The sequence below is a fragment of the Chiloscyllium plagiosum genome, unplaced genomic scaffold (assembly GCF_037043375.1).
Source record: "Chiloscyllium plagiosum isolate Xiang-an unplaced genomic scaffold, Cpla_swu_hap1 HiC_scaffold_12, whole genome shotgun sequence".
In the NCBI taxonomy this organism is placed as follows: Eukaryota; Metazoa; Chordata; class Chondrichthyes; order Orectolobiformes; family Hemiscylliidae; genus Chiloscyllium; species Chiloscyllium plagiosum.
The window spans coordinates 9,078,407-9,100,878 of NW_028270150.1; the positions used below are offsets into that span (position 1 = coordinate 9,078,407).

Genomic DNA, 22,472 nt, shown 5'->3' on the forward strand with positions numbered 1-22,472 from the left:
CCCTGATGGGGAGACTGTCCCTATAAAAGGGGTCCCTGACAGGAGACTCTCCCTACAAAAAGGGTCCCTGACGGGGAGACTGTCCCAATAAAAGGGGTCCCTGACGGGGAGACTCTCCCGATTAAAGGGGTCCCTGATGGGGAGACTGTCCCTATAAAAGGGGTCCCTGATGGGGAGATTATCCCTATGAAAGGGGTCCCTGACAGGGAGACTCCCTATAAAAGGGGTCTTTGAGGGCGAGACTGTCTCTATTAAAGTGGTCTGTGAGGGGGGGAACTGTCTCTATAAAAGGGGTGCCTGATGGTGAAAATTCCTTGCTAACATATGCAGGGTTAATAAATGTTTGGTGTGAGCATTAGCTGTAGAAGTGCTTTGATTTACACACGCAGAATGATGACAATAAAAACACAGAAATCACGCCAGGATCTGAAAACCCCTGGAAAAAAAGATTGGATTACAACATGCAGAAATTCAAAGCACAAATTGGTCCCAGTCCACATCCCCGACACTCATGCCAAGTCACCCACTGCTTCTGTTAATGTTATCAAAACACGATAGTTCAGCACAATCTAATGTGCACAGCCCAGCATGCATGGGTGAGGCTGATAAAACATATTCACACAGAGCCACGCACAAGCATCTGAATTAAGCTCAGTGATAGCTGAAGCCAAGCAAGCATGGGCAGAGAGAGGGAGAGAAAGCAATTAAACACTGGGCGGCCCAGACCATCTTAGCAATTCAGCGGATAAAGGATCTGGGACAATCTTATCATGGGTTGCTAAATGAGCTTGGATTTCTGTCGAGATGCCATATTCAGTGAGAGAGAAGCTCAGCTTTGCTAAAATGTAACAACAGGGCGGCGAAGAATAGCAGGATCGGACGTGAACAGGGGCACATGAAGTCAGCTTTGAGGAGAGAGACTTTGGGACACAAATGATGTTAACACATTCCATGTTCACCTTTACTTCCACAGCAGTAAATGCACAAACAGCCACACGGCACAAAATACCACACAGCACTTTATTTCTCACTTGTCCTTTCACCTCCTTTGTGCCATCCTCCATCTCTCAGATTTCCCTCACCCTGTTGCTCGCCGGGTGCTGAATCTCACTCTCGAACAGCTGAATGGTGACTTCACCCAAATTGGAGCTCAGATGGTCAACGATACCAAAATATTGTAGGGATGGGGTATTACACACACACACACACACACACACACACACACACACACACATACACACACACACACACACACACAGTGTCTTTCTCTCTCACACATGCACAGACACACAAACACAGACACTCACACAGGTACACACATACACACAGGTACACATGCAAACACACAGACAGACACAGACTTTCCATGCACACACACACACACACACACATGCGCATGTACACAACCACACACACAAACGTATACAGACACGTGCACACGCACACACGCATGTGCATGTACATGCATGCACGCAAACAGACAAGCACACACACAATCCCAATTTGCTTCACTCCACCATTGGTATACACTATTGAAAAATCACAACCTCCCACCTTGAAGACATTGTGTTAAATCTATCTGTTTTGGTCATCTCATCTCTGAGGCTGTGTCAAACTGACATCAAGAAGGCAGTGAAGGGTAGCAGCAGAAGTAGCCCATTGAGTCTGCTCTGTTATTCAATGCGATCACGGCTGATCTGATCATCCCCAATTCCACTTTCCTGCCTTTTCCCCATTCACTGTACCTCCACAGTGAGAAACCAGCAGAGTCCCACGACTGGGGATAACTGTGACCCACCGACTCAGTCTCACACTCTGATCCCATCTTGTAAAACACTGGGTGCTTGGTATTCTGCTCTGCTCTGTCCTGGGTCTTAAAACAGAGTCTAACATTCTTCACAAGACATGATTGGCAAGTAGGCACGGAGAGGGCGTTTGTCCAAAAACACAGTAAGACGTAGGAGCAGAATTAGACCATTCTACCCACAGAGTGTGGTCTGCCATTCATTCATGGCTGATATGTTTAAGAGCCCCATTCTCCCCATAACCTTGATTCACTTACTCATCAAGAACCTATCGACCTCCGTCTTATAGACACACAATGACTTGGCCTCCACAGCCCTCTGAGGCAATGTGTTCCACAGACTCCCCACCCTCTGGCTGAAGAATTCCTCTTCCTCTCAGTTCCAATGAGCCATCCCTTCACTCTGAGGCTGTGCCCATCCTATTTACTCACCCAGGACAATCTCTGCCCCACCTTGCCACATCCTGTTATTCCTTAAATAACATCAAGAGCATTACCTCTGTCACTCTAACTAGGGTTGATTATGTAATGCATCAGAGATTACAGATAACATGTCTCCAATTACCTTATGCCAACCTGAAAGAGCTCTACTCTCATAGATACATTTTAAACCATGTTTGAAGTTGGTCCTAACATTATCTTAGAAACCTGCAAGGTCTGTGCGCAGGGACCTCATACCTTGCTGAAAAACCATTAAGAATTCAACCCTTTCTCGTGACATAGACACCTGACAACAACTTGCATTCAAGTAGCGACTTTAAAGTTGTGAAACTTTCCATGGTGTTTCCCAGGAGTGTTATCAAATAGAAATTTGGCACCAAGCTACATAAAGGAAGAACGAGAACAGGGGACCAGAAGCTTTGTCAAAGTGGCAGGTTTTAAAGAGCGATTTGAAGGAGTTTAGGGGTTTAGGAGTTTAGTCTAGAGATTAAGGGGGAGGGACAGGGACAGAACAGAGTTTAGGGCTTGGGTGACTGAAGGTCGAGCCATCAGTGGGAAACAATGAAGATTGAGGTTATGGGAGAGACCAGAACCACAGGAGCAAACTCATTCAGAGAGCTGGGTGGAGTTTGTCAAGGACAATGGAGGATTGCCGTTGTGTTTCTGATCAAAGTGACTACCCTTAGTCAATGTGATGTTCAGCTGCAGTTGGCTTCACAAGTCCTGGCTTCCGGCCCACAATTCAAGGGCTTTTGGGCTTTCCAGCAAAGATTAGCAGCAGGAAAGGCCAGGTCACTGTACTTCTACCCTTTCCTTGCCCTTCACCATCCTCCTGCCCCGGCCCCTCTACTGAGGCTAATGGAATGGTCCTTCTGGTGTTACAGCCCCTGACTGGAATCTGCCAACTGAGGGCAGAAGGGAGGCAAAATCCAGGAGCCCCTATTCTCTAATAGACCTAGTAGAGCTTGATCCCTCAGCTGTACTACAGATTGATGTCTTTTAAACACCAACATACAAGGAATGTTGGACGGCATTGAGGAGAACAACTGTCCCTTTCAACCTCTGACTTTGCTTTAAATGGCTGCGTGGCTTTTTTTTGATTTGAGGCTTTAATGATTTATTGAAGTCGTTTACACTTCAGTGGAAATGGATTATCAAGTGCAATATTTAATTCATGATGGAATGCATATGCCTGAGGCAGAAAGATGTTTTTTTTTAAAAGAAATAATTTCTTGAAGCCTTTCCCTATCATGTTTTATTCAGTGGGTTAAAGCAATTACAGCAGGGAGGCTTTCTCTTTGCCACCCTGCAAGTCCTCCCCACAGCCTGTGGTTCCGCCCTGTGTGTCTGACTGGGAGCAGGTAGTGAAAAGTGACACAGCCGCGCCAATGATTCGGACGACGTTACATAGGGCACACCCTCATGCGGTGGTCTGCCCTCGAAGCCACCCATTGGTCAGAGGACAGCGTTGTTTCCCTAAGAGCCTGAGCTTGAATCCCTCTACAGAGAGTGGAAAGCAAATCCAGGTTCGCATCCCTACCTCATCCTTCAAGTGGGACTCCGATCCTCGGCCTATATTGGCAGGTGAAGGATTTCCACAACATTATTTTAAGAGATCAAAACTGCACACACTGTTCGGGCTTCAATGCTCACCCCAAACATCGCAAAAAGCAAATCGTGGATAATGTAAAAAGCCAAGATCTTTTTCCCCAGGGTAGAGGAGTCCAGAACTAGAGGGCATAGGTTTAAGGTGCGAAGGGAAAGATTCAAAAGGGACCTAATGGGGAACTATTTCACACAGAGGGTGGTGTATGTATGGAATGAGCTGCCAGAGGAAGTGGTGGAGGCTGGTACAATTACAGCATTTAAAAGTTATCTGGATGGGTATATGAATAGGAAGGGTTTAGAGGGATATGGCTAAGTGCTGGCAAATGGAACTAGATTAGGTTGGGATATCTGGTCGGTATGGACGAGTTGGACTGAAGGGTCTGTTCTCGTGCTTAACAGCTCTATGACTCTCTGACTTGTCTTTGTGAAATTCTGCTGTGTTAGAACAGAAACACTGGCCACACTTAGAAATTATGCTGTTGGCTGTAAAAGTCATTTGGACCACTCTGAGGATGGAAAGGCAGCTACAGAAATGCAAGTTCTTTCTTTCTCTTGACCCACGTATTGTCCACCATACAAAAGATAGGCAAAAACTTGCCACTCAGCCCCGAACTTCAGTTGGACGATCTGCTGGGTCATACTGAGTCAGATGTTTGTGGATTTAAGGCGTCAGACTAGGAGTCGCACTGTCAGTGCCAAGGAAGTGCAGCACTGTCAGAGGCACAGTCCCCTAGGGGGCCATAAGATGGAATCCCCATCTGCTTTCTCAGGTAGACCTTGAAGCAAGATCTTGAAAATGCTGCACAGAGTTCTAGGTCAATATCTACCCTCCAAACATTCACCTTTAACAAAATATCAAACTTGCTTACATGTAACTATCAGAACCTCTTGAGATAGGTACAGAACAATTAAATACAGAGTAAAGCATCCTCCACACTTTTAAACTGAAAGTAAAGTTTCCTCTATCTTGTCCCCATCAAACACTCCTCGCACAGGTACAGCATGAGGTTAGATCGAGAGTAAAGATCCCTCTGTATTGTTCCACCAAATGCTCCCAGGACAGATACAGTACAGGGTTAGAAACCGACTAAAGCTTCCTCTAATCTTTTAAACTGGAAATAAATCTCCCTCTACATTGTTCCCATCAAACATTCCCAGGACAGGGACAGCACAGGGTTAGATACAGAGTAAAGCTCCCTCTACATTGTCCCCATCAAACATTCCCAGGGCAGGGACAGCATGAGGTTTGATATAGAGTAAAGCTCTCTCTACAATGTCCCCTGAAATTCTCCCAGGACAGGGACAACACAGGGCTGGATACAGAGTAAAGCTTCCTCTACACTAGCACCATCATGTGTGGATAAACTAATTAACACAAATTGAATTGCCAATGTCCAAATTCTAATTACAGTCATAGAATCATACAGATCCTTCGCTCCACTACTTATTTACTCATTTGTGGTCTCAGTCTGGACAGGGTTTGAATTTGTTTCCCAAAGTGGTTTAATTCTCACAGTGTCCCCTCAATCCCTAGACAATCATTGCTCTGTATTTTGATAATGATTTTCATTTTAGGGAACAACATGGGAGTTGTCCCCAGATGACAGGTCACGGTATCTGTTCCGGAATTCTCTCTTCATGGTGCTGTGTGCTGTCATGTGACTACAGCCCTCGTTATCTCTGTGACCTCCTCCTGACACACAAACTTCTGAAATCTCTAATCCCCCAAAACTAGACCTTCCTGAGATTCCAATTTTAATCATTCCACCCCCAGCGGCCTTGTCCTCAGCTGTCAAATCTCTGAGCTTCCAAAACCACAGTGTCCAAATCACTCCACCTCGCGCCCTCTCATTCTTCTGGAAAATGCTCTTTAACACTTTCCTCATTGATCAAATCTTGGCCATCTGTTCTATATCACCTCACATGGTTCAGTGTCAATATTTGTTTGCTAACACTCCTGTCACACATTGGGAAGGTTTTTGTATTGTTGAAGGCACTAAGTAAATGCAAGTAGTTGTAGATTATATCTAACCAATCTAACCCATTCCTGTGATAATGTGCTGAGATCCCCTTTCAACATCCTTCTACAATAGATCTAAAATCTCTCCGATCTGGTAGCTGAGGGAGATTTAGAAATGTACAAATGAAATTTGTATTCCTTTTTCTATCTTCACTTGTGCAGCAGAGCGATAGAACAGAGCAGCATTGCAATTGGGAGCAAGGGAAGCAGGCAGTAAAAGCAACATCTACGTCAAGCAGAAGTCAGACCAGACGCCAAATCAGACTCCACGTTGTATGTGAGAAAACACACTTGCCTTTTTCAAAAATTCTCCTCTTCACCCTCCAGCACCCATTCACCCTACAAACCCTTCTCCACAGTTTGCCGTGGAGGACGGAGTTTGTAAATTGGGTTTCCTGACTGGGACATGAGGTTTCTAAGAGATCAGCCTCACGCTGTCAGGGGGATGGAAGCTAACTGGGAAGACAGCATAAGGCAATGAGGGCGGATATCGGTCAGTGGCCAGGATTGAGGGTCTGAAAAGCTGGAGGGCTGGGCGCTTTCTTTACCAAAGACAACCACACTGTGTACCAGGTTGGTATTTAGGATTAAGGTGCCTCTGTAAAGCCAAGCCATCAGGGTGGTTGTGAACTGAATAATGTCTCAGCAGGAGGGAGCCCAGATGGAGCAACAAAATTATTGCACACTTTAAAAAGTGAAACCTGGCACATCAGGTTTTTTTTCAATTGAGGCAGTTTGGGAAGTATGATTCTTTTACATCATTAATGAACAGAGATTGTAACAAAATGTTTCTGTACTTGAGTGTTTATAAGGTGTATTGGAGTGTGTATCAGCATGTGAGTGTTTTGGTGTGAGTATGTTTATTGGGAATGTCTGACAGTGTGTCTAAGCGTGTGCATGCCTTTCTGTTTGTGCACACACACATGTTCCTGTGCATGAGTGTGAGGTGACAGAGGGAAGGTGTAAGAGTGCCTGTGTGTGTATGCATGTGTGTGTCTGTCTGTGTGTGTGTCTGAGTGTGTGTGTGTGTGTCTGGTGTTTGTGTTTGTGTCTGTGTGTGTGTGTGTCTGTCTGTGTTGAGAAGCCTGGATGCCGATGAGTCAGTGGAGTGTGTGTGATTATGAATGCCAGCATATCAGTGAGTGTGTGAGTAATGTTGGTGAAAGTGTGTGCTAGCTGTCTACTCAAAGTGTGAGAGTGTATGTGTATGTACAGGATGCGTAAGAGGATAGATCCAAGTGATTAATTGATTGATTTATTTAGTATCACGTGTACCAAAGCTTTGTTTATGAGCAGTTCACGCAGATCATAATCAGCAAGGATGTACAGATTTTAAAAACTTAGACAAAGGCAGACAGGTTACATTGCACAGGGTGTGCGCTAAGCCAGAGCAACATTAGCAAGTACTATAGATGAGAATGTGGACACAATGAATGTACATGTGAGAGTGAGCATGGGTGTGTCTATAAGAGTGTGTGTGTGTGCGTGCTTGATGGTATAAGCGGGTGCATGCACATTGTAGTGTGGGAATGTGTGTGAGTGGGTTTATGTGTGGCTGTGTGAGGATTTGAGGGTGAGCGTATGAGCATCTGTGCTCAAATGCCTCAGTGTGTGGTCCACGTTATAAATCAGGTGCCTTCAGGCAACCCAATGAACCATCACATACTTCACACCAGAAAAAAAAATCAAATCTATCCATTTTCTTTCAAATACCTTCAACTGAGATCAATGAAATTGTCAGTGGAATTTACTGAGTCAGGCTTTTCAGGCTTGTTTTAAAAGGAAAGTTCCAGCTGTTGTATTCACCCAGTCTGTAGTGTAATCACTACACTTTAATCTCTCTTGGCAATGATGTGTATTGCTCACTTTGCATTCTATAATAACCCCCTCCCCCACAGACACTTAAACAACAGAGGTGAACACAATGGGGACAATAACTACACAGTTTTGAGCATTTTGCAGTCATGCTGTAAATGAAAGGAATGATGACTACTTACCGACAGGGTGTGCTGGAGACAGGACACAATGGAGGTGGGTGAGGTAACAAAGGATTTGACAATTTTTTTAAAGGGAAAAAAAAATAAGAGAAATCATGAAGTTAGAATGAATGAAGCATTCGATGCTTACACACAGGGTGGACAACTTCAAAAACACACTCAACAGGCTGAGATATCCATCAGCTCGGAGCCAGATTTCACTGATGGATCAGATCTGTCCTTCCAGTATTGAAGAATTGGAGGCATTTTCCTGAGTTTTATGGGGAGAAGGAGGGGATTGAGGAATGTAGGGAGGATGTAGGTAGGTGGAGTGAGGGATAAGGGGAGAAGGTGGGGAAGTGGGATTGAGGAATGAGGCTTTTTCTCATTTTCAAATGTTACTTTCTGGGCAGTGAGAAATGGTGTGCTTTGGCAGAGATCTGAGCAGTTGAGTGTAAATGACACATTTATAAAGAGCAATCAATGCATATCTACAAATCAGAGGTAGAAGATTACAACTATTGTGTACCAGGAAAGGGTTGAAAACAAAAAGAACAGAAGTAATCATTCGATGACAAACCACAAGTTTCATCAGGAAAACATGCAAACCTCACATCTTCAATGGAGTAAATATGCTACAGACTTCAGGAGATCGAAAAATAATCATAATGTGCTTCCTTCAATCAAACACTCGGTTGGAATTGTGTTCTTCCAATGGGATCAAGATTCAGACAGTCGGAATATCAGAGAATGGTAGAATGGTTACAGCACAGATGAAGGCCATTTGGCCCATGGTGTCTTTGCTGGCCCTGCAGAAGATCAATTCACCAATTGCCCACATTGTCCTGCACTGCTTTGCCTTCAAATCATTATCCAAGGGTTTTTTTGAAAGCCATGGGTTGCAGCTGCCACACCCACAGATTCAGCAATCACATCCCAGATCCTAACCACTTTCTCACATCGCCATTGTTACTTTTGCCAGTTACCTTATGTTGATGTCCGTGGGTTCTCAGCATCTGCAATGAGAACAGTTTCTCCTTATGTGTCCATTGATAAGCCATAAGTCCCAGGATAATGGAGTATCTACCTATATATGTGCCACCTCTCCGAACTGGTGGGAGTGTCACTGGAACTGTATGTCAGAGACCTGGACAATTCCTCTGGGGACATGGATTCAAAATCCTTTTCATTTACTCACAAAGGTGTCACCTGGCTCGGCCAGTACTTATTGCCCATCCCTAATTATCCAGAGGAGAAAATGAGGTCTGCAGATGCTGGAGATCAGAGCTGGAAATGTGTTGCTGGAAAAGCGCAGCAGGTCAGGCAGCATCCAGGGAACAGGAGAATCGACGTTTCGGGCATAAGCCCTTCTTCAGGAATGAGGAAAGTTTGTCCAGCAGGCTAAGATAAAAGGTAGGGAGGAGGGACTTGGGGGAGGGGCGTCGGAAATGTGATAGGTGGAAAGAGGTCAAGGTGAGGGTGATAGGTCAGACTGGGGTGGGGGCGGAGAGGTCGGGAAGAACTTCTTCCCGACCTCTCCGCCCCCACCCCAGTCTGACCTATCACCCTCACCTTGACCTCTTTCCACCTATCACATTTCCGACGCCCCTCCCCCAAGTCCCTCCTCCCTACCTTTTATCTTAGCCTGCTGGACAAACTTTCCTCATTCCTGAAGAAGGGCTTATGCCCGAAACGTCGATTCTCCTGTTCCCTGGATGCTGCCTAATTATCCAGAGGGCATTTAAGAGTCAACCACATTGATTAGATTCCCTACAGTATGGAAACAGGCCCTTCGGCCCAACAAGTTCACACTGACCCTCCGAAGAGTAACCCACCCAGACCCATTTCCTTCTGACTAATGCACCTAACACAATGGGCAAGTTAGCATGGCCAATTCACCTGACCTGCACATCGTTTGGATTGAGGGAGGAAACCGGAGCACTCGGAGCAAACCCACGCAGACACGGGAATGTGCAAACTCCCCACAGACAGTCGCCCGAGGCTGGAATCGAACCCGGGTCCCTAGCGCAGTGAGGCAGCAGTGCTAACCACTGAGCCACCGTGCTGCCCCACGGCGACACTGATGTGCATCTGGGATCACATGTAGGCCAGATCAAGTGAGGATGGCAAATTTCCTTCCCTCAAAGACATTAATGAACCAGATGGGTGTTTAACAACAATTGACAGTGGTTACATCAGGCTAGCTTTTAATGTCGGATTTTTTTGTGCCCATCGAATTCAGATTTCACCATCTATCACAGTGGCACCCGTGCCCCTGAACATTAGCCTGGAGTACCTGGAAAACAAGTCTTGTGACAAGGTCTCTGCCTCCCTTCATATAGCCTCGTGGCAGGTGATGGAATTCAAACTCAGTTCATAAAATGTTGATATAGAAAAGTATTCTCAGTCACAGTGACCTTGTTGATGATCATCGATTATTGTAAAATTCTTTAGTAAGATGGTCTCTCAATGGTCCTCTGAGCAGCACAAGGGCAATGAGGGAACGGGCAACAATTGCAGGCCTTGCCAGAGGAACCCACTTCTCACAAAATAAACAAAAATCTCTGACAGCCTCACCGTGCCATGGTGGCTTAGTGGTCTGCCACGCTGCCTTACAGCACCAATGATCCGGGTTCAATTTCAGCCTCAGGGGACTGCCGGTGTGGGAGTTGAAAAGTGTGGCACTGGAAAAGCACAGCAGGTCAGGCAGCATCCAAGGAGCAGGACAGTTGATGTTTCGGGCACAGCCCTTCATCATGAATGTGGGAGTTTGCACATACTCCCTGTTTCCTCTGGGTGTTCCAGTTTCCTCCCACAGTCCAATGATGTGCAGGTTAGATGGATTGGCCGTGGGTAATGCAGGATAACAGGGATAGGGTTGGGTCTGGATGGGATGCTCTTCGGAGGATCAGTGCAAACCTAATGGGCTGAAGGGCCTCTTTCTGCACTGTAGGGACTCTAAATATTGAAGAATGGAAGGTGAGTTTACAGTGAACTCTGGTTTTGTAAATTCAGAATTCCTTAATTTGAAGCGGTAGGTAGAACTGGAGGGAATCAGATGTAAGCCTACGAGAATGTACCTTTAGGGACAACAGTGCAAGAGGAGGAAGGGGAGAGGTGAGGGGACAAGTGATGAGGATGGGTGTTAGGTTGGGAGTGGGATTAATTCAGATAAAAGAGGAAATCTTGGATGAGGGACAGCAGTTATACTGAGAGGCTGGCCAAGCTGACTGCTTTCCTAACAAAGTTAATAGGAGATTTAATGGTGACATTCAAACTTATTGTAGGTTTTCAATAGATAGTGAGAAACTGTTTCCCATTGATCGGAAGGTCAGTAATCAGAGAACAGGGAGTTATTTAATCATTCACAATGTGGAAGCGATGCAGGCAAGGCCAGCAGACAGTGCTCAGTATAACCGACCCTGAAAGATGATGGTGAACTGTGATAGTCCATGTGGGGTACACCCATTTACGATAATAAATATCAAAAGAATCAAGGGGTGTGAATCATCACACACAGCTTGAAGGGTCCTTGAAAACATATTTAATTATAACTTTCAAACAGGAACACATTGTCAAAGAGGAGGATATTTCTCGAAGGATCGAGAACACATGGGCAGGATGGTGAGAGAGTGGGATGAATTAAAAGGATCTTTCAAAGAGCTGGCATACTAAGAGTGGGCAGAATGCCCTCCCTCTGTGTTGTATGGAAAGGCGGGGGCACAGAGGTTGGTGACACTCCTGTTTATATCTGTCAGCCAGGGCTCCCTGATTGGACCAGATTAACAGCCCCAATCAGGGAACTCCTATAATTTCCACCTGGCTGACCTTGATTGATCACTGCAAAGGGAAACAAATTCTGGAAGTTCCGGATGACAAATGGAGAGTTGACCTCTAAAAATCACTCACTGACAATGGAATGGCAAGGAAGGGCCAATTACAAACACATGGAATGTTCAGGATAAAATCTGAAATGATATTAAATTAAATGTTGAATATTTGCTCATAAAACAGCTGGCAGAAACAGCTGTTCCAACAAAGATGAACCCATTTGAAGATGTGGAATGATTCCGTTAGTGACATACACATCTCATGGTGATTGAACTGCAGAGGGCAGGCAGTGGGAGCCAGGGAGAGATGGTGGTGAAGTAAATCCATGTGGGATTCAGCAAGTCCTCATATGGAATCTCCTGAATAGAACATTAACCTATCTCCCTGATTGCTGTTGTGTAGACTCAATTGCCGAATGATTGAACCTTGCTTGGAAACCAAATTGAGTTATTCAAATCTCAAGAGGTCATTGATACATGAATGCCCCTCAGATGTTCATTGCATGAGGTGAGGATGGGGATTGGAGAATGAATGTGGTCATTCCTTACATGATGACTACAGAAGATCAAACAGATCAAGATGAAAACACTTGACATTGACCTTACCCTCACCTACTTTACTCTTTCTCTTCTTCTGACTCCATGTTGGAGCACTGGTGTCAAGGGTGATGGCTACTTTTCAATACCACACCCAATCATCCACTATTTGTGCATTGGAGCTCAGACCAGGCAGGCTATTTGGCCACAGAGGACTTCCCATCACAGCTCGGAGCTACTGTTGCCTCAACAAGAACCAACAGCTTCTCAATCATCCCCCTGTCCTATTCAACACTAACACCAACACCCTACCTCCCCAAAACACTCTGTCTGTCTCTCTCTCTCTCTCTCTCTCATTGTCTCTTCCAACCTGAGGTTGAGGATAAAAGGCTATGAGGTAATCAGATATTAGGGAGAGGGTCCATCTTCTGTTCTGAGGTGCTCAGGATCTCAGTAGTGACTCAGCAAAGTTTCTTACAAACTGTTCAGTGTTCAGCCGCAAGTCAGTGACTGTCCATCTTGGAAATGGAAACAAAGGAAATAGTAACAGGAGTAGGCCAATCGGCCCGTCAAGCATGCTCTGCCACATACCTAACTTCTTCTTAAAGTCATCTAATGTTTTGGTCTCAAAGGCTTTCTGTGTCAATGAATTCCACATTCACAGAGAAGCACTCCACTTTCTAGGTGAAGACATATCTCCTTATTTCAGTCTTAAATGGCCTACCCTCTAACCATAGAGTGTGACCCCTGGTTCTGAACTCTCTAGTCATCCAGAATACCCTTCCTGTGTTTGTCCCACCTAGTCCTGTTGGAATTTCATAAGTTTCTGTGATATCCTCCCTCATCCTTCTAAACTCCAGTAAATATAATCCTAACTAATCGTCTCTTTTCATACGTCTTGCCATTTCAGGAGTCAGTCTGGTAAACCTTTTCGGCACTCTCTTCATCATCAGAACATCCTTCCTCAGATAAGGAGAGCAAAGCTAAGACTAGCTCAACCTTCCAGGTTTTAATTAACTGAAATAAAACTCCATTAATTGCCAAAAATCTAATATGGGATTTGAACCCATGTGCAGTAACATTACCACGACACCACCATCACCCTGCAAGCTAGTTATGTGAGTGTCACTCTGTAGTCCATCCCTAGTTTCCCCTTGAGAAGGTGGGGATGAGTTGCCTTCTTGAACCGCTGCAGTCTGTGTGCTGAGGCTGATCCACAATGCCCTGAGGGAGGGAATTCCAGGATTCTGACCCAGCAACAGTGAAGGAACGGCGATATGTTTCCAAATATGATGAGGGCTTTGGAGGAAGGTTGCAGGTGGTGGTGTTCCCATGTATCTGTTGCCCTTGTCCTTCTAGATGGAAGAGGTCATGTGTTTGCAAGGTGCTGTTAAAGAAGCCTTGACGTGATAGCCGCACTGTCCCCTCTCCATCTGAAATGGGTTCTTCATGAGCTGAACTCAGGTTATTCAAACACCTGAAATAGTCCCACAGACCAAAAGGTGCTTCCAAAAGCATCAAAGTGTTTGTGGAACCAGTTTACCAGAATGAGACCTGCACACCAATGGTTAAGTTACGAGCTGTGACCACACAAGATAGGTTTGCACTTCCTGAAATTCTGAAGGCAAAGGAGTGACCTGCGCAACATGTACAATGTATTAAGAGGAGCTGAGAGGGAATCTACGTTCCGTATTCCTGGAATTAGATGGCACTGCAGCCAGGATCTTACTGACTGGAAGAATAAGTTCAAAATGCTGAATCACCTCTTCCTTTGTTCCCTGACATCAAGCTGAGACCACTCAACACTGAAATTGGAGTTCAATTTTCCTGTCGCTGTGTATGGCTCAATTCTTAAGCACACCTGCAGGCCGTAGAGATTGGGGCAATTAAGAACTTTATTAAAATCCCATGCAAGCAATTTTTTAAAAATCCGGTTAAAATTCACATGACTGTACGTTATTTGGTCAATTGTCCCAAGTCAGCTGCTTCAGGGATAATCTTTGTCTGCTCTTGGATGGGGTTGGGAGGTGGGGGGAGGGGAGGGGAGTCGGAGGGGGGGGAGAATCGCCTTGAGCTCCCCCTAACTGTCAGCTGAGGTACAGCTGCAGTCCATCCTTCCCTCGATGAACCAGAGGATTTCACCCCACAGAAAGGGGCCATCAGCCCATCATGTCCTTGCTCGCTCTTTCGAAGAGTGGTCCCATTCATTCCAAAAACCCACATTCTCCCTGTTAACCCCGTCAAACAGACCTAGCCAAGTGCCTTTTAGAAATTCCTTTGGCATGTGCTCCGAGCACACTTTGAGTGCATTCCACACTTCATAAAAAGCCTCTTGTGTGAAAATATGTCTGCACTGCCTCCTTCAGCTCCTCTGGGAATTATGTTGAATTGCAACCTCTAGTTACTGACCCATTTACCAAAGGAGAGAGTTCCTCCCCTTTTGGTCTACCAAAACTACTCAACAATTTTCCACAATTCAATAAAATGTTCCCTCAACATTCTCTGCATGGACAGAGTGATCACAACAAAGAAAAACAATGAGGAGGACAGCACAGGAACAGGTCCTTCAGCCCTCCAAGCCTGTGCCAATCATCATGCCCTAACTAAACTAAAAAGAAGCCTCCTCTCCCTATTCAGTCTGCACCCCCTCTATTCCGTCCCGATTCATGTAACCATCCAGATGTCTCTTAAATGTCACCAACGTGCCTGCTTTCACCACCCCTTCTGGCAGTGTGTTCCAGGCTCCTACCACGCTCCGTGTGAAAACCTTCCCTTGCCCTCTCACCTTGAACCTGTGCCCCCTTGTAATTGAAACTTCAACTCTGGGAAAAAGCCTCAGACGATCCACCCTATCTCCGCCTCTCATAATTTTCTATCAGGTCTCCTCTCAGCCACTGTCTTTCCAGTGAAAACAATCCTAGTCATTTTAAACTTTCCTCATAGCCAATGCTAACATCCTGGTGAACCTTCTCTGCACTCTCTCCAAAGCTTCGATGTCCTTCTGGTAGTGTGGCAACCAAAACTGCAAACAATACTCCAAATGCAGCCTAACAAGGGTTTTATATAGCTGCAACATGGTTTGCCAACTCTTGTACTCCATGCCCCACCCAATAAATGGAAGCATGCCATATGCCTTCCTAATTAGCTTGGCCACCTGTGTTGCCACATTTCAGGAGCTGTGGACCTGCACGCCCAGATCCCTCTGCACGTTAATGTTCCTCAGGGTTCTGCCATTTGGCGTACGCCTGAAAAGTTGAGTCTCCTGCTCCTCGGATGTTGCCTGACCTTCTTTGCTTTCCCAGCGTCATATTTTTCAATCCTGCCATTTACGTATAGCTCCTGATATTCCGCCCAAATTGAATTCTCGCACCCCTGGTACCATCCCAGTAAATTTCCTGCCGACCCTCTCCAACGTCTGCATCACCCTACCTGAAACATGGTACTCAGGACGAGACACGTGCCTCCACCTGAGGCCTAACCAGGTGCTACAAACATAAAAAGGCTTCTATGTTTTGGCATTCCCTGTCCTTGCTCACCGGGCTGGGTAGCTTGCAAGCTTTCTGAACCACCTTATCATTTTGGGCACGCTCTCTCAAATTGTTGTTAGTCCAAGTCAGCAAGAGCACTGAGTTAGTCAAACCTGGAGGGAGGTGATGCCCTCATGGTACTATCGCTGGACTAGTAAGCCAGAGACCCAGGTAACATTCTGGGGATTTGGTTTTGAATCCTGCTACAATGGCTGGTAGAATTTGAATTTAATAAGAAAGAAATCTGTAATTAAGAGTCTAATGATGACCATGAATCCATTGCCAATTGTTAGAAAAACCCATCTGGTTCACTAATGTCCTTTAGGGAAGGAATCTGACATCTTTACCTGGTCTGGCCTACATGTGACTCCAGACCCACTCTCAGGCAATTAGGGATGGGCAATAAATGCTGCCCAGCCAGTGACACCCTCATCCCGTGAATGAATATAGGAATAAAATGCATGATACGACATCTCGAGGTTTCAACTCCCTGTCTTTGTACCGGAGTCTCCAGATATGAAAGGGTTAACCCTCTGTACACTATCACAAGCAGAGTCTATAAAGAGTTAACTGTGGGGTGCAACAACATTATCTCCCTTCCTTTGAACATTTCTAGTTGTCAATTGGAAAGATACTGCAATAACAGGATTGGTTAGGACTATATTCCCTGGAGTTGAGAAGAATGGGGAAGGGAGGAGGATATTTCAATGAAACTGGTAAAATTCTAATAGTTTGAGACAGAGCAAACACAGGAAGGATGCTACCAATGACCAGAGAGTTCAAAAGCAGGGGTCACAGTCTAAGAAAATGGGGTAGACCATTTAGGATTGATTTGAGAAATGACATCTTCACCCAGAGAGTGGGGAGCCTGTGGAATTCTCTGCCACAGAAAGCAGTTGAGACCAAAACCCTGAATGTTTTTAAGGAGTTAGATATTGTTTCTTGGGCTAATGCCTCAAAGGGTATGGGGAGAATGTGGCTACTGCAGACTGATTTGGATGGTCATGTTGAATGGTGGAACAGGCTTGAAGGGCTGAATGGCCGACTGCTATGCCCAGTGGCTGAAAAAGGACTGTTTTAGTGGATGAGGTGGGGCAGGAGAGAGTAAATGTGGCTAAATTTCCAGGAATACATCCAGTTGGAGTTGGCCAGATGACAGAGTGCAGGAGGGCCATGTGCATCCAGGCAGTGAGTGGACTGCCAGCTACCTTGGCAATTTCCATGGACTAAAAACCAATGGAATGACTTCCCTGGAGAGCCACCATCTTGAATCCAGTGAGTTAAGATCCAAGAAGCAGCGGGTTCTGTTAGGGCAGACCGCGCACTCCCCTGAGTTATTGCCGGCCCAGCAATGATAATCATTTCTGAAAGAATCGCCAAATGACACCTCAGTAATAACACAAGAAGTAAGCATTAGACATGTATTATTCCCTCTTCCTGGTATTACAGCCTACAACTGAGCAGAGACTGTCTAAGGCCCCAATTTTCTCCCCTGACTGTACTAGTGCATAGATGACAGCAACTGCGGTGTCACCCAAGACTCTCCAGGAACATGTCGGGTACAAAATGATCGCGGGAACTCATACAAGCGTCAAAATTTGTTTTCATTTCCTTTGAACTGTTTGTTGGTTATTGAGGTTTTGGCAGATGGTGAGGGGAAAGGATTGTTTGACTCAAGATTTACCAACAAGAGCCTGGCACACACTGCCAGAAGAGGTGGTGGAAGCAGGCACGTTGGGAATATTTAGGAGGCACCTGGATGATTACATGAATAGGGAGGGAATAGAGGGATATAAATCGAACAAGGGCAGAAGGGTTGTCTTTTAGTTTAGTTAGGGAATGATGGTTGGCACAGGCTTGGAGAGCTGAAGAGCCTGTTCCTGTGTTGTATGTCTTTTATGTTCTTTAGTTCAAAGACAAGGAAGAAACTCCTTGCTTTTTCTTTGGTTAAGAAAAGCAGTGGGCCAGTGAATTACTTCATGCCTGGTGATCCACTTTGGGTTTACACATTGGGGTTTGCGCAGGCTGGGGGAGGCCTGTGCTCAGCTGTAACAGGCGGGGGCACACGCTCGTGTGGCAAAACCTCCAGGATTACCTCCAACCAGAGTGGCGCAGTCTCACTCTCCTAGGGGGAGGGGAGAGCAGCATGTGGAGAGACTCTGGGCATGAACGTGCGCAGGGGGATGATCCCGCCATCTTGCTTGCTTACCTCGCACGGTGAGAGTTGCGGTCGCTTCAACCATGCCCACACGGTTCTCTCCCACACAGGTGAATGTTCCCTCGTCACCATTGCTCACCCTCTTGATGCGCAGGGTGTTGTCTTCCTTGATGTCATACCTAGAGGTTGGAGAAAGATCCAATGTGAGATGATGCCTGCTGTTCCTTTATAGGCCTTTCATGTGAAGGTTTCCTCCTACAGACCTTTATAAAGGTAATTCTCTACAAGCTCCCATAAAAATGTCCATTAATAACAATAACTGGATGTTATTCCCTAACTGGTGTCCTTGTATATCCATCATCAATAGCAAGCTTGCAGGTGTTGTAAAGAGAAAGCTTATGGCACAGGGTAGTGTCCCAGCCTCTGAGCCAGAAGATTGGGGTGGAGGGGAGGCTGGGAGTGAGTCCCACCTGTAGCTGAATGTGTTATATTGCTGTTACACAGTTAGAAAGGCAATGATATGTTGGCCCTCATTGTAAAGAGTTTTGAGTTGAGAACCAAAGAAGTCTGACTGAGGTTGTAACGGGGCCTTGGTGAGACCACACCAGGAACATTGTGTCCACAACTGATCTCCTTATCCAAGGAAGGACGTGCTTGTCATAGACCAGTCTCACCGGACTGATTCCTGGGATGGCATGTTTGTCATACAAAGATAAATGGGGTCGACTGGGCCTGATTTCATTGGAGTTTAGGAGAATGATAAGGGATGTATCAAATTCTCATTGGGCTGAACAGACTGGATGCTATTTCCCCTGACTAAGGAATCCACCACAAGGTGTTACCATCTCAAGATATATGGTGGGCCCTTTTAGACTGAGATGATGAGGAAAACCTCACTGAGTGAGGAGTGAACTTGTGGAAGTCTCTGATGCAGAGGCTGTGGAGGCCAAGTCACTGAGAATGTTTAAGAAAGAAACAGATAAATTTCTAGAGTCAGAGTCCTACAGCACGGAGACAGACCTTTGGCCCAAACTGGTCCATGCTGACCAAAATGTCCGATCATGCTAATCCCATTTCCCTGCACTTTATCCATATCCTTCTAATGCTTTCCTATACATGCCCAAAATGCCTTTTAAATGTTGTTAATGGAAGAGAGCACAGGAGTCTTACATTAAAATAGAGGTTCGGCTATGATCACATGAATGGTAAAATACACTTAGACCATAGAACATAGAACAGTACAGCACAGGAATGGGGTCTTGGCCTACAATGTCATGTCGAACATCAAGCCAAATTAAACTAATCCCTTTTGCCTGTCCTTGGCCTTGCTGACCCAATGTTATGTTCTTAGTGGGTCTTCATGAAGATTAATTATGGTTTTATGGTCATCATCATTATGCATTGGTGGAATTTGACTTCATGACCCCAGAACATTAACCTGGTCCTTTTGGATTACTAGTCCAGTGATATTATCATGACACCACAACATCCAGTTGAGATATTACACCAAAGCCCTACTTGACCCATGAGGTGGGAGTATTTGATCCATTGGCTCTGTCTTGAAGAAGATCATGGGAGTTCTTCCCAGTGTCCTGGCCACCTCTCCCTCCATCAACACAATACTGCGGATTATCTGATCATTATCACATTGCGTACATCAGAACAGGAGGATGTCATTCAACACAATGAGTTTGTAATGATTTAGTAAGGGCATGGCCAATCTGTGAACCAGCTCCTTTAGGGCCCTTGATACATAGTCCTTCATCCCTTTGGTTAACAAAAATGTATTAATCTCAGATTTAAATTTAATGGTTGATTGAGTACAGATCGCTGTTTGCGGAAGAGAGTTCCAAACTTGTGCATTAACGTGTTTCCCAATTACTCAGCGTTTTGGTGATAGGCCCCTCTTTTAATCTTCCTGCCAAAATGCACAACTTCACATTTTTCTACTTATTCATCATTCATTCTTATTTATGTCTTACTCCTTTATCATTTCTCATTTCTCAACTGCTTCCATATCTTGGTTCCCTGAAGTTAGGCCATTCTTCTGTATTGTGCTAATACCGTCACTAACTGACAGAGCTTCCCCTCCACCATTTACTGTTTCCCTGTCATTCCTATATGCCCTGTACACTCAAAGATTTAGATCCCAGTCCAGATCATTGTGCAACCATATCTCTGCAATGACTACCAAATTGTACCCACTCATTTCCACTGGCCATCTCTCTTCATCTGATATATTTTGAATGCTCGATGTGTTCAGATGCAGAGCATTTGGTAACATCCTTTTATTCTCGATATAAATTCTAGTCTTATTAATTTGTTGATTCTTAGATTGATCCTCTTGATCCTTTTGTGTCGCAGGCTGTTTCTCATTTATCGTAGTAATAACATTCTTTTTAAACCTTGACTCTCGTTTTTCATCACCACTTCCCACAGTTGATTCCTTACCTCCACTGTTCAATTTAATGTCCTCACTACTTCCCCAGTTATATGGTTGTCAAGAACACTAGCCCCAGCACAGTTCAGGCAGACACTCTGACCCATTTGGACTTTCCCCAGTACAGCAGCCAGATTTCCTTGCACCAGGACCCAATGTCTCCCACACCAGTCTTTCAGCCATGAATTCATCTCTCCAATCTGATTTGCCCTGTACGAATTTTCCTGTGACGAGGGAGATAACACAGATGATGATTTGAGGTTCTGTTTCTCAATTTGACACCTCTCCCATCTTTACCACCATGCAGATCCTCCTTCATTACCACGTCTGTATCTTTGGTACCGACATGGATCCCAGTGACTGGATTCTCCCCCTCCCACTGCAAGTTCCTCTCTAGCCCGTAGCAGATGTCCCAAATCCTGACAGTGGGCAGACAACACAGCCATCTGGACACACATTCTTTATTGCAGGGAATGGTGTCCATTCCCCTCACGAAAGTGTTCCCTACTGCTATGACATCCCTCTTACTACCCACGCCCCCTTTCAGGAGCTTCCTGTACCATGGTACGATGGTCACTTAGTTCATCCACCTAAAAGCCCCACTCTCATCAAAACACGCTGAAAGAATGTCAGACTTTTTGGAGAGTGGCAAAAGCTGAAGGTCTTACCCTCTGAGTGTCCTTCGCTGACTTGCTCACAGTCACACCCTCCTGCTCATGTACGCTGACCACAATCAAATGATCTAGCCCTAAAAGGTGTTACTGTCCCCTGGTACAAAAAATCCAGGTAACTTTCTATCCCCCCGATGCACCACTGTGTTTGTGTCACAAAACCTGAGCCAAACCTGTTCAAACTCAAACACTTCGTGCAGACATGTTTCCTCCAGACCAAATTAGCATCCAGGAACTCCCACATACTGCAACTGTGACACATCCTACCATCCTCAAAGTGTTGGAAGGAATGACTCAATCATTGTGTTCAACTATATATTTAGCTATGTTTTATATATTTGTTAACCTTACCACCAGCTGTTATACTATTCTCAACCTCAGGAATAGAATAAGCCTGAATCACGGACAGACACACCAATTAGCCACCTTCTTCTCTGATAGCAGAGTAAAAATCAATTTCTGGAGAGTGGAAAAGTTTTGACGCAAACAACAGAACCCTCTTTTTCACATCCTTAATTCCTGAAGTACTCAACTCTGTCATTCTATTCTAAGTAGCATTCAAGAGCTAAGTCACACTAAGTTGGCTGGTTTTGTATGCTCCTAATACAAAAGGTGTCAAAATCAATCTTGGTCTTTAATGTATTCAAATATCAGCATCGAGTGCTCTCTAAGGAAGATCAGCAGGTTCCTATCCCTAAACTGAGATTAAGCTCTTGCATTTTTATTCCACATTTGACAGTCTCCTCGTCATTATGGTTCATTTCAACTTTCTATTTCCAGATTACTTGAGCCCTGAATTCAAGTGTCCTGGGTGGAAGTTGAACACATGATCTCTTGATTGTTATTCTGGAAGGACTGAAACACTTATCGCACCTCTGATGAACTCAGCGCTGACCAAACCTCAAACTGAGAATTTGCCATGTCAGACACGTTTGGACTGACGTTTGGGACAACATCTGCACATCAGGACAACAACAAGGGTTTACATTTATATAGCCCCATTCATATTGTTCAATAGAGACCCTTCACAGGAGAACCATAGAACTAAGTTTGTGACATAAGTGGATATCTCATGACCAAAAGCGATGTCAGTTTTAAGGAATGTCTTTAGCAGAGGGGGAGCTAGAGAGAGTGAGATACAGGAAAGGTATTACAGCGCTTGGGAACCAGGCAACTTAAGGCAGGGCCACTATCACTGGGGCAATTAAAACCGAGGGTGTACAAGAGGCTGGAACAACATAAAGGAGGAATGAAAATATCCAAACACAAGGAATCGAATTTTAAAATCTGGGCGACACCAGAACACACACCAGGGTCAGTTGGAGAGCTTGGTAGTTGAAGGGGGTTCAGGACCAGTTATGGAACAAGGTTTGGGTATCAGAATTTTCGATGACCTCCAGTTTGAAGTGAAAAGCCAGCCAGCAGTGACTGGCTGGAACGTACAGGGCAGGACCAGAGTG

At 45.2% G+C, this 22,472-nt stretch overlaps 1 protein-coding gene across 6 annotated transcripts in view; it reads right to left on the reverse strand.

Moving 5' to 3' along the window:
- robo2 (roundabout, axon guidance receptor, homolog 2 (Drosophila)) overlaps positions 1-22,472 on the reverse strand; it is a 1,751,833-nt gene that overhangs the window by 193,250 nt on the left and 1,536,111 nt on the right. For all 6 annotated transcript variants that reach the window (XM_087992449.1, XM_087992448.1, XM_087992445.1 and 3 more), the window contains 2 exons: positions 17,953-18,080; positions 7,871-7,882 (listed from right to left, as the gene is read on the reverse strand). In XM_087992449.1, the coding sequence (XP_087848575.1) occupies positions 7,871-7,882; positions 17,953-18,080 (140 nt within the window). The remainder of the gene's footprint in view (positions 1-7,870; positions 7,883-17,952; positions 18,081-22,472) is intronic.